We start from the raw sequence: 15406 nt of genomic DNA, 5'->3' as shown, positions 1-15406 counted from the left end.
CCAGAAGTACCTGAACAGCCGAGCCAGCCGAACACAGTTATGTGATGTGTCAGAGGAGAAACGAGCCGTTCACGGCCCACAAACCTCACCGCACTTTAGGGACTGTTCTTTACTTGTCAGGGGAGGAGGGTGGCTGGTTGATTTTTATTTCATTTATTTATTTTATTTTGATCCCCCCTATGTTAATCACTTATTGATGCTGTTTTTGAAGTATGAATAAGTCAGTAAGTAATTTATTCCATTGAAATATCATTGATGTATTATAGAAAAGTAATTTATCTTTTTATAAATGACAAATGGCACATCTGCCTCAAACAACATGTTGATAACAGCTTAAAGCTTTATACTATTGATTTTGTCCCAGACTTGTTGCTGCACTAATACATTCCCTAAAACCACAAAGATACTGCTTTATCTGACTTGTTGTCAGGGTCAATAACTTTAACCTTTTATAACTTTTCTAACAAAAAAAGTTGTTGTTCTAACTTAAGGGGGTGTTCACATGTGGACAACTTATTTTTATGATTATTCCAACACCACATAAATGCAGGGTGAATCTTGTTAAATCAAGACAAAAGATGAGGAAAAAGTCACACATATTAAGTAATAGGATTAGTCCAGTGATTTCTAACTACATGATCATGTAATCCATGGGCTGCTTCTGCAGTTAAGTACCAGGGGACGTGTAGAAAGATTGTGGAGAAGCTCAGCTAATTTAAAAGAAATATAGAAATTACAACTTACGAGGCTTTGTATTAGATACGATCCACTAACAAGAGACAGTTGTAACACCACCAAATGCTTGGAAGTGTGCAAAAAAAAAAAAAGTAGGAAGCAGGCAGATAAATTGAAATAGAAAGCTAAACATGATAAGATAAATTATGTTCTATCATTTTCTACCACTTGAAAAAGTGATTGTGTGAATATTAACTTGACCAAACAGTCAATTAATAAGAGGCAAAGCTACAATTCCAGGATCACTATGTCCTGTATGAAAACGAGTCTACAACTGTGTCAGCAGCTGTGAAGCTGAACTCAGGAACAGCAGTGCTTTGAGCTAAATGCTAATGTCAGCATGCTAACATGCTCACTGTGATGATGCTGACATGCTGATGTTCATCAGGTGGTTACCATGCTTAACATCTTAATTTAGCTTGTTAGCAGGAATTTGCAAAAAATCAGCCAACACAAAGTACAGCTGAGTGTCACTACGTTAGATAAAGAGTAGTCTCGCTCACCAGACCTTTCTCAAGAAAAGAAAGGTCTGGCTGGGCCGACTCTCACTTTAAGATTGGAGAAAAAAAACACCCCGGCTGCTTGTATTTCTTTCAACCAATCACAATCGTTCTGGGCGGTGCCACAGCAACGGTGCGCTTGCAAAAATATTGGCGGGGGGAAACAGGTTTTGGTGTAACACGCCCACAAAAATATCGCCTACAGGACGTGAACCATGACAGAAAAATGGCTACATCCCTGCAAGATCAAACACCGCATAAGTAGGAGAAACGACGTTGAAAACCTGCTACCGCACTTTAGGGACTGTTCTTTACTTGTCGGGGAGGGTGGCTCATTGATTTTATTTCACTGATTTATTTTATTGATCCCCTATGTTAATCACTATGCTATGAAGTATGAATAAGTCAGTAAATAATTTATTCCATTGAAATATCATTGATGTATTATAGAAAATATTTAATGGCAATCTTTATAAAACCCAAATGGCACATCTGCCTCATTTTCACTGTGGTAAACCTGATACTAAAAACAGAATACACTGATTTGCAATTTTGGTACCGTGACAACACTAATCTTGAATACACTGCAAGACAAGTTAATGCTAAACAACAATATTTGTAATTTTTGCAAATATTAGCTCATATTATTTGATGCCTGCAACATGTTTCAAAAAAGCTGGCACAAGTGGCATCCCTAAAGACTGAGAAAGTTGAGGAATGCTCATCAAACACTTATTTAACATCCCACAGGTTGATAACAGCTTAAAGCTTTATACTATTGATTTTGTCCCAGACTTGTTGCTGCACTAATACATTCCCTAAAACCACAAAGATACTGCTTTATCTGACTTGTTGTCAGGGTCACCACTTAGTGAACAAATGCGTGAGCTGATTGTCGAACAGTTTAAGAACAACATTGTTGTTCCTCAACAAGCTATTCACATGTGGACAATTATTCATGATTATTCCAACACCACATAAAGGTTCAGAGAATCTGGAGAAATCAAGACAAAAGATGAGGAAACAAGTCCGAACATATTAACATTGAATAGGATTAGTCCAGTGATTTCCCTAACTACTGCATCAAAACCGACATCAGTGTGTAAAGGACATCACCACATGGGCTCAGGAACACTGTAGAAAGATTGTCAGCTCAACTACAGTTAAAAGAAATATAGAAATTACAACTTACGAGGCTTTGTATTAGATACGATCCACTAACAAGAGACAGTTGTAACACCACCAAATGCTTGGAAGTGTGCATCTAAGATGGACTGATAAAGTGGAAAAGAAAGCTAAACATGATAAGATAAATTATTTCTATCATTGTTTTACCACTTGAAAAAGTGATTGTGTGAAAAGAGGAAAACCAGTCCGGACTGTTATAAGAGGCAAAGCTACAATTCCAAAAGCCAGCATCTGTGATGGTATGTCCTGTATGCCCAAGGCATGGGCAACTTACACATATGTGAAGGCACCATTAATGCTCAGGTACATACAGGTTTTGAGCAACATATGTTGCCATCCAAGCAACGCTCTTTTGATGATGCTGACATGCTGATTTCATCAAGACAATGCCAAGCCACAATTCTGCGGGAATTTATCAGCCAACACATAGTACAGCTGAGTGTACTCGTTAGATGGCCTGCCTGCTCACCAGACCTGTCTCCCATTGAAAATCTGGCTGGGCGCACTTTAAGATTGGAGAAAAAACACGGAGACCCTGGACTGTTGAACAATCACAAGCTGTACATCAAGCAAGAATGGGAAAGAGTTCCACCTGAAAAGCTTCAAAATTGGTCTCCTCAGTTCCCAACACGCCCACAAAAATATCGCCATTAAAGGAAAGCGATGTAACACAGTGACAGAAAAAGGCCCTTGTGCCAACATTTTTGCAAGATGAAACATTGCTGCCTTTAAATTCTAAGTTAATGATTATTTGCAAAAAAAAAATAAAGTTTCTCAGTTTGAACATTAAACATCTTGTCTTTGCAGTGTATTCAATTGAATATAAGTTGAAAAGGATTTGCAAATCATTGTATTCTGTTTTTATCTACGATTTACATAACGTGCCAACTTCACTGGTTTTGGGTTTTGTAGTTGCTGAGACATCTCAGCTTGGACCAAAGTGGTGGACTGATGAACAGACAGACAGACCAACATTACCATCACTGGAGCTGTGTTGTTGGATGGCTAAAAATGATCCACTTTTATATAGTCAATATGTTTGCCCAACTTACACCTTTTAATGAATTCAACTGAACACATCTAACAGGTGGTGCCAGTGAAGATGTACTGCATCTGAGAAAACATTAAAGGCACTGATGGTTTTATATGCAAGTGTGCCTTCATGACAAATGTTTGACATTAAAGGTGACCCACTGGGACGAGGAGCGTTTGGTCAGGTGGTCGAAGCAGCTGCCTTTGGCATTGAGAAAGCTACCACGTGCACTACTGTTGCAGTCAAGATGCTTAAGGGTAAGTATTTTGTCCTCCCTTTCTCTCCAACTAAACACACATGCACACAGACAGTATGCACAGTAAAACTCATCTGTCTGTGTCACAGAGGGAGCCACATCCAGCGAGTACCGTGCCTTGATGTCCGAGCTGAAAATTCTCATTCATATTGGACATCATCTCAATGTCGTTAACCTGCTGGGAGCGTGTACGAAGCCTGGAGGTGGGTCATTTTACAAAGCACATGAAAAGTACATGAAGACGGGCCTGTTTGTTTCCTTGTGTCCTTGTGTCCTGACCATGCAGTATTTCTGGGTAATTTACTTCTTTATGAGGGCCAGTGATGGAACTTAATGGGCGTTTTGGGACCTAATTATAGTGATGTGCATTTATTTGGAGTGTCTGGTGTTTATTTTCCTCTCTCTTTAATATGCTTCACGCTTGTCATTAAATCAGCCTCTAGGTGTCCTCTGTGCTCCTGTGATGTGAAGTTATGAGTTGTCTGACTTTGATCCCTTACCTCTTTGCTCTCCCCTCTCTCCGCAGGGCCACTGATGGTGATTGTGGAGTACTGTAAACATGGAAACCTTTCCAGCTACCTGAAGAGCAAACGTGGAGAGTACAGCCCCTACAAGGTAAATGATGTGGAACCCTCATGCAGCCAGTAAACTGCAGCCAACCTTCTGATGTGGTTGCACTCAGCCCACACAGCTGTACACAGTCACATCATTGACCACAGACCATTACACAGCTGTAACGGCCCACAGATTGGATCTAACATGGACAATATTGTGATCCGTACAAACAAACCCTGCAAGCTGATAGAAATATTATTTTGATTCAAACTCTTTTCTCTGTGTTTCCGGTGTTCAACAGAGGAAGCGGGTGGATAGCCAGAGGTGGGCATCTGCAGAGGAGGACGTGACTGAAGGGGATCTGGGCCTGGGGAAGGTCGCCCAGTTGGACATCTGCACAGGAACGGCTGTCTGCTCCAGAGCTGGAGACGTGGCTTCAGGTGGCGACATGGACACTCAGGAAGGTATGAACATATATTTGCAAACTATACACTCTTTGACACATATGTCATATATTACATTTGTGTAGGGGTTGTAATGTTGTTCAGGGGCTCATATGTACATTTATAACATGCACCATGTGACCACAGAGAGCTCAGACGATGACCACCTGACCATGGAGGACCTGATATGCTATAGCTTCCAGGTGGCCAAAGGCATGGAGTTTCTGTCCTCTCGCAAGGTGAAACTACAGTTACTCAAAATTTGTGTGTATGAACACTGACATCCAAAATTGGAGATAAAAATATCTCTTTGTCTATGAGTATGAATCCCTCTGTTTCTGTTTGCTCTACAGTGCATCCACAGAGATCTGGCAGCCAGAAACATCCTGCTTTCAGAGAACAATGTGGTGAAGATCTGCGACTTTGGCCTCGCTAGAGATGTCTACAAAGACCCTGACTATGTCCGCAAGGGAGATGTGAGTCCCCCAAACTGACACATACATGATTAGTTACACAATTAAGATCTGTGAAGCAATTAAACGTACATCTTCTTCTTACTACAGGCACGTCTCCCTCTGAAGTGGATGGCTCCTGAGACCATCTTTGATCGAGTGTACACCACACAAAGTGATGTTTGGTCCTTTGGGGTTCTTCTCTGGGAGATCTTTTCTCTGGGTAAGCCTCGTAATCACCAGTCCACATCACACTAGGCACATAATGATCACTGTAATATCACTGCATTATCACCTGTCATTTCTCCCACAGGGGCTTCTCCCTATCCGGGTGTTTGCATCGACGAGTCATTCTGCAGGAGGCTTAAGGAAGGCACCAGGATGAGACCTCCAGAATACGCCACCAGTGAGATGTGAGTGGACATGATGCAGTTAGTCACGTGGTGGAAGTGTAACTCCCTCAGATGTCTTACTGTGATCCAATTTACTTGTGCTCACAGATACCAGACCATGTTGGACTGCTGGCTGGATCGTCCCACAGACAGGCCGACATTTGCAGAGCTGGTGGAACATCTGGGCAACCTGCTACAGGCCAGCGCTCAACAGGTCTGTTTGGATCAATACAAATGTCTACTGAGTCCATGAAATGTTCAAAGGAACAGTTCACCCCAAAATCAAAAATACACATTTTTCCACTTACCTGTAGTGTTATTTATCAATCAAGTTTGTTTTGGCCGGGTTGCTGAGTGTTGGAGATATCGGCAGTAGAGATGTCTGTCTTCTCTTTGATATTATCAAACTAGATTGCACTGTGCCGAAGGAAGTGTGTGTACTGATAGCTCTCTTAGCACCATGACCTCTCAGCTCAGCTGTGGAGGACACCCTTAATATTTTCATTTCATGCTGTCACGAGCATGAGCCCCTTGTCCATGAGTGTGTCCATGAGGCCCTCAGGATGTGCATTAGGCTTTGAAGCCAATTGTTGTAGTGGCCACACAGTGGAATTACAACTTCCAGGTCCATCATGGGATGCCATGGGGCCCAAAAAGAGTTTTTCCCATAGACTTACATTTTGAAAGGGACATCTGCAAATCATTGGATAGATTGTTTTGAGCATCACAACCCTGCAAAAATTTTACAATCAGAATTTGATCCATTTGGTCTGATAGGATTTGGAAACAGAGTCCTGCACAGGTCCATTTTTGAAAACATGCTCCAACCCATACCCGTAAAGCTCAGTGCCAGAGCCGACCTGTTACACGTCATTATGTCTAAGTCAAAGCCACACCTGCCTGAACCTGTTGATAAAAGTCCCACGACCCGTCCCACACTCGTGATTAAGTACACACAGGCTACAGTTGTTCAGATTTAAGGCTCATTTATGCTCCCTGTACGTACGAAAATGTATACGTCCGTTTCAAACGATGTTACCATCACTGCCCACATACTTCCATGCGCCCTTTACGTTGGCATGGATGTTAACCAATATATCCACCAGGAGGCAGCCCAGCATCAAATGTTTATGACAACAACAAGCTCAAAAACAAACATGGCGACTGTGGAGGAGATATTGATAATGTACCTCTTGCATAAAAGACAAAAGAAGAGGCAGCGTTGAGGAGGCGGTGGTCGGTGAGGCCGTTAAATACATCGTGACTGGAGGACGGAGAATTCTTTTCTCTAGTACTGCCGATGAAAGAAATTGAATTGTTATTTCTTCTTCGTGTCTCACTAGAGCTACTTATCGGGCAGTGACAGCAACACTGCCCCCACGGTTGCCAGTGGTACTGCTCCGTTTGGCCCGTATCCGTAAGCTTTATGGAAACGTGCAGAAATACGGACGAAATGAACGCAGAGCACGGACAGATCGCTCCGTCTGTATCCGGATCCGTATTTAACATTGAGCATAAATGAGCCTTAAGCTGGGTTCTCCATTCTTGAATTACATATTGATGCCGGGATGGCTAAAACATTCTGCACAGTCACTGGCAGGTTAGAAAACATTTCAGCATGGTCCTTCCACCTCAAAAGGATCCTCCTTGGGTGCCTTGAACTCGATGTAGGCTGCCACCTTATCCTCAGGCTCCAAAGTTTCATTGCTGCCGTCCTCCACGTTAGTGACGAATGTGATGACGGGGTCAAAGGTTCAACTTGTGTCATTGACTTTAAAAATTAAAGGATTTGTGGCCTGATAATTGTGAATTAGATGTTGAAATATTACACACATACTTTTGTTTTATTCTGAAAAATAAAAAATATAGTTTTGTTCTCACTCATTGCCCACCCACGTGTGGGTAATTTTTAACTGTGTCCGTACCCGTGAATTTATATATGTGTATACACATATTTTGTACAGATTACACAGCTTTTTGCAGGTTATCTGTCCCGCCTCCAACACTGTAAACACTTCTCTTTATACATCCATGAGTAGATGCACACTTCCTTCCACACTGAGATACGATTTGCGGGTTTAATTTGATAGAAAAGAAGTAGTTCCTACATGAAACTGCTCACAGCAAGGTCTTCGGATTATCTTGAGTAACCAGGTCATGATTTCTGTAAGGAGACATTGCTGTTGAGTTATTTAATGTGTTTTTGGTGCTTTGAGCACCACAAGCCGAGTGCCATCTAGTTCCATTATATTGGAGAGAAGGCAGACATCTCTATGGCTGATATCTCCAACACTCTGCAACTCACACAGAAAAATCTAGATTGATAAATAGCACTACAGGTAAGAGTGAAAATAGTTTTTGATGTTGGTGTGAACTGTCTCTTTAAACTCTTTAGAATATTGTGAGTTGCGAGGAACAACAAAGAAAACACAGGATGTAGATGTACGAGTTTCTGCACTGACAGCAGCCTCGACCGTCCATAACCCAAGTTTGATTAAAGGCACACAATTTTCCTTGGCGATACCTCTCAGCTGCTGTCAGTGTTCCCTGCATACCGTATACCCCCAAAAGCATTACAACAAGTTCACAGTTATTCACTGAGCAGTGCCAAGTCATTCTGGGAGGTTTAGGAAGTCATTAAGTGAAGCTGACATAGAAAAAAAAACAGGCGGATGCAAAGTAGTTGCAACAGGAAATGTTGATTACAGCATCAGGAATAATAATTATTACTGGGATACATTTAATATCACTAACTGATCGCTTTCATGTGAATTCATATTTGTGTGGATTAATTGATCCAGTGTGTATTTGAGGTGATGTCATCAGAGTACTCTTGATCTCCAGGATGGGAAGGACTACATCCCTCTGACAGCAGGCAGCGAGGCACAAGGATCTCCAGTGACCCCTGACCCCAGGAGCCCCTACAGCCTGCCCCAAAGTGGGGAAATCCTGGAGGCTCAGCTGCACTATGACAAGCCGCCGTCCCTCGGGTCAGCATGATCATCTCACTTTGCACTGTGGCTTCTGAAGGTTCAAATCCTCAGTGGGGAATCTTGTTCAATAACTTATCTCTCCTGTACAGACTGCCTCAGCAGAGTGAGAGGTGCAGTCGGCCCCTCAGTGTGAAGACGTTTGAGGACATCCCTGTGGCGCGCAGCAGTGTCATGGTGAGTGTGCATGATCAGCACACATTATTTACATATTAGAAAACATTAGAAATGCATTAAATGTCAAGCAGTTTGATGTACCTAATGAACTGGAAGCTTAGTGAACAGGACAGTGATTTCTTAATTTGTAAACTAATACACATTAATTCCTTTCATACATTTATTCATACATTCATATATTTTTTTTTTTTGCAGTTTGATGGTTCACAAAGGTTGAGCTGCACCTTCAAACTGTCCTTTGTTAGCCGTCTCTGGTGTGGTAGTCGGGGGAAAAGTGTAGTGCAGCAAGGGAGGACACAGAACAAGAGATTCAGACTAAATTCTGGATTTTTAAATGCTTCTATTTACATATTAGTTGTGTTCAGACAGTACAAAGATGTGCAGAAATGCATTTAGTTTTATATATATAACGTTTCAATTCATGTTTGACATGAGGCATGCATGATGAGCCACCCTGAATGTGGGTTAGAGGCTGTTTACATGTACACAGTGATTTTGATAAACGGAGACATCTTCCTTCGTTTGTGCCCTTTGTTTACACGCAAACAGAGATTTCTCCTCTGAAAACGAGTCTTTCTAAAAACTCCGGCCAGAGTGGAGATTTTGGAAAACTCCGGTTGTGCATTTGCATGTAAACTGAGGTAAATGGAGATAAACGGAGTTATAGGCAGCCGACGTCACAGTATGCACCGGAACTTGCGCCTGTGTAAAAAGTGCGACCTATGTTGCTATGGTGACAGTGGATACATGGAAGGCTTGAGCCTCTCGTTACACTGCCACCTACAGGTTTGGCATGCTCTTGTGTATATATATACACAGGTAAGTGTAAACGAAGATCTTTTTGAAAACGGAGACGGTGAAATGTCCGTTTATGAAAATAGCCGGCAACGTGTAAACGGCGTCTTACTCTACAGGTGTACCTGGTCAGTCATCAGGGCTTCATTGAACACACATGACGCCAGCTGCCTGCAAGTCAAGTTATTACAAACACACCAGAACAATACATTTAAAAACAGAAAATATACACTTGTACTGGAGTCACTACTTTTATTATTCTTTAAAGATTTCTAAAGAGAATATTTTAATGTGGCTTTGAAATTGAAATAAGAACTGAAGATGATTTTGATGACTTGATATGAGATGATGGTGTGAAATAAGTCAGTCTTTGCAGTCTTTTGGTTGATTTGTCAAGTAGTGGACGATCATCAGACAATAGCCATGTTTCCATCAGCCTGTTTAGATGCGCATCTAGAAGTATCGCATCGGAAAATTAGGATGGACACACCAAAATTAGAATTAAAATCCCCTGATTCGCACAAACTAAAATACGCTCGCTTTAGCCAGGTTTTGGTTGATTCAAAAAAATGTTGATTCACAAAACGGGGGATGGAAACAGTTATGTTCGAATTAAGTCTGACATAGCGCACCTCCCTCCATGGTGATATCCACACTCCGGGTTGGGAAGGCGGTAATGCATTTACAAGCTGGTTGCCAACCACCAGAAAACTTAGAAGAAGAATGCGAGACTTGTTTTGTTTCCGGTTCTGAGGAAAACTCGTAGTTCGTAGTTTTCACCAAAGTCCGTACATTTAATGGAAACACACAGGATTAGTATTCTTTTAATGCACATTTCCCAATGATTTGAATCACTTTTGGATGGAAACATAGCTACTGACTATATTTACATGCACAAAATATTCAGTTTTTCGCCCTTATTCCACAAAGTCAGTATTCCTACTAAGCTAATTACGTGGCTAATGAAAATAGACATTCCACTAAATATTCCTGTTTATGTGCAGCCGTGCAGACTCTGATTAACGTGCCCTAGTATGTCGTTTATCACTTCAAAATATGGAAAAATGGAATGTCTGGAGCTGCTTGTGCCATTTTGCTTCTTTGTGTTAAAATGGGATTTTGTCAGAATTTTCTACCAATGGCAGACTTGCAAACACAGCCTCCCTCTTTCAATTCTTCAACCACTTTCTTGAAAAAGTCAAAGTTGCAATATTTCCCCATAGATCCAAATACCTGTTGATATCAAGTCTTTCATTATTATTATTATTATTATTATTATTATTATTATTATTATTGTTTCTCCTTCCAGCCACAAATTTGGGCTTTTCTTTTGGGTGTGCACCTCTACCCTTAGCCTCGCACGCTGTTGGTTTGTTTACAGCATATCCATAACAATGCACAGAGCCGACTGTGTTGCAAACTGCGGTGAAGACCCCAGTTATGTTGCAAATTAGGATTGTGCTGTATACATGTCCACAGAATGCTCCTAAAACCTGAATAATACTGACATCGACATCGTCTTAATCGGAAAATGCTAAATTTGGACAAAGGCCTAGTTTGGAATATCCAAATGGAATATTCTAATAATATTATATAATGTTATTAAATTGTTGTTGTTTTTATCAGTACTGTTAAAACACTTAGTTGACTGACAGAAAATTGTCTCAGCAAAAAAAAAATTGATAATCGATCAATAGTCTCAGTCACTTTAAGCAAAAATGCTGAACTATTGTGAGAATTTGCTGCTTGTCTTTTTATGTGATGCAAACTGAATATATTTGGGATCTTAAAACTTAAGGAAATTGTGAGACAAGCAACATTTTCTGACAAGCTATAGACAAAATGACTTATCGATTAATATAATCAGCAGATTAATTAATGATGAGAATAATCACTGCAGCTCCACTTTAGAAACCAATGGGTAAACTGGAGAATATGAATGAGGTTGTAACATTTCCATATTCTTTGCTGTTATTTTCCATCTCCCCAGTTTATTTTAGCTGAACGTCACAGTTCCCTGAGTTGATTGGAGGGTGATTCAGGTCACCTGTTGCACAAGGTGTGGAGACTGACTCCTGAGTAAGAATTGAGAGCAGCTTGGTGCATTTGTCCTCTGGGCCTGTCAAGGTGTGACGACGCCTTTTCTTAGGGCTTAAAAGAGTTGGGGAAACACTCACTCAGGGCACTCTGATCCTTCTCTTGACCCAATGCAGGCCTCATGTTAGCAGATATTATCAGCCAGAAACTCTGGTGTCTTTGACACTTCTTTGCTGTCTTTTGCGGTTTTGTTTGAGGGTGAATTTGTGCCCTCTGAAACTGAAGTGGAGGGAACATTAAAGAGCCCCCCTCCACTAGGTCACCTTCATCAGGGCAGATCTTTGTGTTTTCATGCAAGAGTTCAGGTTCCTTAAACATAAGCCAACAGCTGCAGGCTTTTGTGTGTGGTTTTGTTCATTGATTTATTTTCATTAAAATCCAATATAACCCCTACCCCATATAAAAAAAAATTTATTTATTATCAAGGGGAAATGACTTTCATTAAAGGCTCTTGAAATGTGTATCTCACTCATTCTCAAGAACTGGGACAAAAACATATTTGAAAAAGATCAAAGTCTTGACCATTAAACCTTAAAATGGGCCAACCTCCCAGTGATTACATTTTTTTCTTAAACAGCATTTTTTGCAGCTAAATACATGAATTTTGTCAACTCTATCAGGCACGCAACAAGTCTTGGTATTATGATGAAAACATGAAGGAAATGTTTAATGATGTTTGTTTTTATTAAATACAAGATTATTTTACTAGCTTTATAATCAGAAAGTTTGAAATGTTTTTATTTAACAAATAAATACTATTAATTCTGCCCACTAACAATTTCTGTTGATGTAATTTGTCTTTGTGAAAAACAACATATGCCATTTATAACATAAATAAACATAAATATGTATAGAAACAAAACCCTGGAAGCATGCATGAAGCATTTCAAACACAAATCTTCTCTTTGACTGTTTCCATTTTTTTTTTTTTTTTTACAGAAATCGGCTGTTACATAAAAGACATAAAACAAATCTGAAAATATGTGAAACTTTGTAACCAAACTGACCAACCGTCAAACAAAATGACAGTAACTGTGAAAGACTGATTTTCCTCTGTCAGAATTCACCATGTATTACAGCAGGCATGAGACAATGAATTTGAATCTGATATTGGATTACAAAAATGTGACAGCATGTATGGGCCAGTCGATTACTCAAGAGAACTGAGTTATGTCGCCTCCATCAGCGTGGATGGCATCTCCATTAGATATGTGATGGAGCTGACGTCTTACAGAGTTGACAAAAAGTTAGATATTTATTTCACAGCAGTCGTAGTGAGGAGCCATTTTATTTTGTAGTATCAATGAGTTATTTCAATGCTAATCAAGATACTAATTTTTAAACCATGATTCTCATTTAGTTTTGATTCAAAAGTGTCTACAGAGATGACATGTTATGGTTGAGAGATGCACAATAGCAATATTAATCAGTTTTTAAAAAAAAATAGAGAGCTGAGCAGTACGTGAACAGATTTCTCGCTTTTTGGAAACAAGAAAGTGAGACGTGGCTCCTTAGGATTACACTAACCCCTTTTTCCGCCTGATTTAATGATGTTTTTGTAGAAGTCTGACAAAGTTCCCCAAAATCTGGGACACATCTTTGAAGGGCCAATATTTATACCATTGCCATTATCAGTACGCACTGTTTTAGAGTTTGAAGGCCTTTAACAGTTTAACTTTCAGAGATTGTGAGTTCTTGTCTGGGACGAGGCTGCTTTGTGGCACAGGGCAAGTTTAGATGCAAAACGGCACTGCAGTACTTTATCTATAAAGCAACATTGGGCAAACTTCCAGCCGACCTCTGCACCCTTCTGTGTGTCAGCTCTGGTAGTTTCCAGCTACGCTCCTCCAAGTGGTTGCTTTTTAATGAACCCTGGGTTTTAACAGATCTGGGGAAAACTGCATTCTCCTACACTGCACCATGGACATTAAACAATCTTCAAAAAGATCTAAAATTAGAAACACTTATATCCACTGATGAATTCAAGGACATCATAAAGAATGTGGTGACAGAGACATGTGCTTGTTTTTCTTAAGAGGCCACTACGTTTGAATAGTTGTTGTTTTTATTGTGGATTTTTGTATTACATGTTATATTTTAATGTGATGTGGTTGATTGGCTGCTACCTCGGCCAGGGCTCTTGTAAAAGATATTAAGGTTGAATTAAAGAAATAAAGGTTAAATAAATATAAATGAAAGCAGATCAAACATTTTATCAATAATATTCATTCCATAAATTCTTTGAAAATGTTTCAACCCAAAATTTGTGGAATTTGTGTGTAATTTATCTTTTTTTTTTAAATTTCTTTATTTTTTTGTCCCAATTCTCGAGAATGGATGTCCTCAAAGTCATTTTTTTTTAATATATTTTTGTGGTTGGGAACTGACCAGCTGAAAGTTCCGGTGTTTCTCTGTTTGCACCAACCACTGGTGTTCATTTCAACTGTTGTCATTTCTACAGGAGGGTCACACAGACAGTGATATGTGCTTCTCACAAGAGGAGGTGAAGGGTTTAAATCAGCAGCTGCCAGCTACACCCAACTTCAGGTGAGGGCTACGCATCCACATATCTATTACTCATATAATATCTATCTGTGAGCCATACATGACATTTTAAATATACGTCCTCTTCCTGTTTTGTCTCCTCAGCCAGCTGCTGCGCTGTAAGAGTAAAGAGTCCCTGGCCTCTGAGTCATCCAATCAGACGAGCGGATACCAGTCAGGGTACCACTCTGACGACACAGACGCCCCGATCTATGCAAACGAGGAGGTGATCATGAAGCACAACCTGCTGAAGAAGCCTCCGCTGCCCAAGACGCCGGACAAATTCAACGTGGAGATCCGCTACAGCACGCCGCCCGTCTGACCCCACAACTTAACCCTGAGTCATTTCACTGTACAGTTTGTATTACACGTTAGGAACAATGAAAACACACTGAGATTTTTTTTTTTAAAGACATAATTTAATAAGTCAGCTGGGAAAAATGAAGGTTGTATGATAAGTTTGTAAGCGTAGCTCTCTTTGGACAGCCGGAGGAATGCTTTCATGTTTACACAGTGACTAAAAGGTCTGGGCAGCCGAGACATGAGGACACGCCTACTTCCTGAGGCGCAATCCACCCACTTCCTGTATTGCAGGAAATGACATCTGGAATTTTTAGATAATGGAATCAGCAAATGTTTTTCTTTTTTTTTTTTTTTTTATTGTGTTGTCAAACTAAGTGCCTGTTAAGGAGTCAGTTCTCTCAGATGATCAACCAGAACAGTGTTTCTGTAGAGTCACATTTGTACAGTTCTTTAATGCATATAACTTACAGTATTTTATTAAAGTGTATTACTTAACCTGCAATAAATGTAACTAGTTTTATAAAATAAAATACTCGCAGATTAAGACTGTCTTGTTCACTCTCATTGGACACTAAGTCTCTCGTATTCGTCACTATTTGTTCTCAAACATAATAATCCATGAGTGTGTTTGTCTGTGTCTTTGTATCATACACCTCATTTCCTTTCTCTGTCTAACGCAAAGAAAACAGTACTTTCCCAGCCTTGGTCATTGTGTGTGCGTCCTATAGGAACAATGCCCTTCCAGCCTTGGGTATTTTCTTAGCTGCATTCAGCTCACAATGCCCATAATAGTCGTGCCAAGGCCAATGTGTGCCAGCATGATGACAAACAAAGTAAAGGGCACAATCAAAAAGCAGGTTTGAGAGTTGCAAAGGAATTAAATCATCCACACTGGACTCCAGATGCACGATGCTCACACCACCATCTCACGGATGTAGTGTAACCA

General features: G+C 40.3%; 1 protein-coding gene across 3 annotated transcripts in view; it reads left to right on the top strand.

Moving 5' to 3' along the window:
* Positions 1 to 14663, top strand: part of kdr (kinase insert domain receptor (a type III receptor tyrosine kinase)) — a 29705-nt gene extending 15042 nt beyond the window's left edge. For all 3 annotated transcript variants that reach the window (XM_049587825.1, XM_049587826.1, XM_049587824.1), the window contains exons 19-31: positions 3609 to 3713; positions 3802 to 3915; positions 4239 to 4327; positions 4569 to 4731; positions 4858 to 4949; positions 5064 to 5186; positions 5274 to 5385; positions 5476 to 5575; positions 5663 to 5768; positions 8399 to 8544; positions 8637 to 8721; positions 14075 to 14160; positions 14263 to 14663. In XM_049587825.1, the coding sequence (XP_049443782.1) occupies positions 3609 to 3713; positions 3802 to 3915; positions 4239 to 4327; positions 4569 to 4731; positions 4858 to 4949; positions 5064 to 5186; positions 5274 to 5385; positions 5476 to 5575; positions 5663 to 5768; positions 8399 to 8544; positions 8637 to 8721; positions 14075 to 14160; positions 14263 to 14479 (1538 nt within the window). In that variant the 3' untranslated portion in view covers positions 14480 to 14663. The remainder of the gene's footprint in view (positions 1 to 3608; positions 3714 to 3801; positions 3916 to 4238; positions 4328 to 4568; positions 4732 to 4857; positions 4950 to 5063; positions 5187 to 5273; positions 5386 to 5475; positions 5576 to 5662; positions 5769 to 8398; positions 8545 to 8636; positions 8722 to 14074; positions 14161 to 14262) is intronic.
* The last annotated feature ends 743 nt before the right edge of the window (positions 14664 to 15406 follow it).

The sequence above is a fragment of the Epinephelus fuscoguttatus genome, linkage group LG10 (genome assembly GCF_011397635.1).
Source record: "Epinephelus fuscoguttatus linkage group LG10, E.fuscoguttatus.final_Chr_v1".
In the NCBI taxonomy this organism is placed as follows: Eukaryota; Metazoa; Chordata; class Actinopteri; order Perciformes; family Serranidae; genus Epinephelus; species Epinephelus fuscoguttatus.
This window is presented reverse-complemented; position numbering and strand designations above follow the sequence as displayed.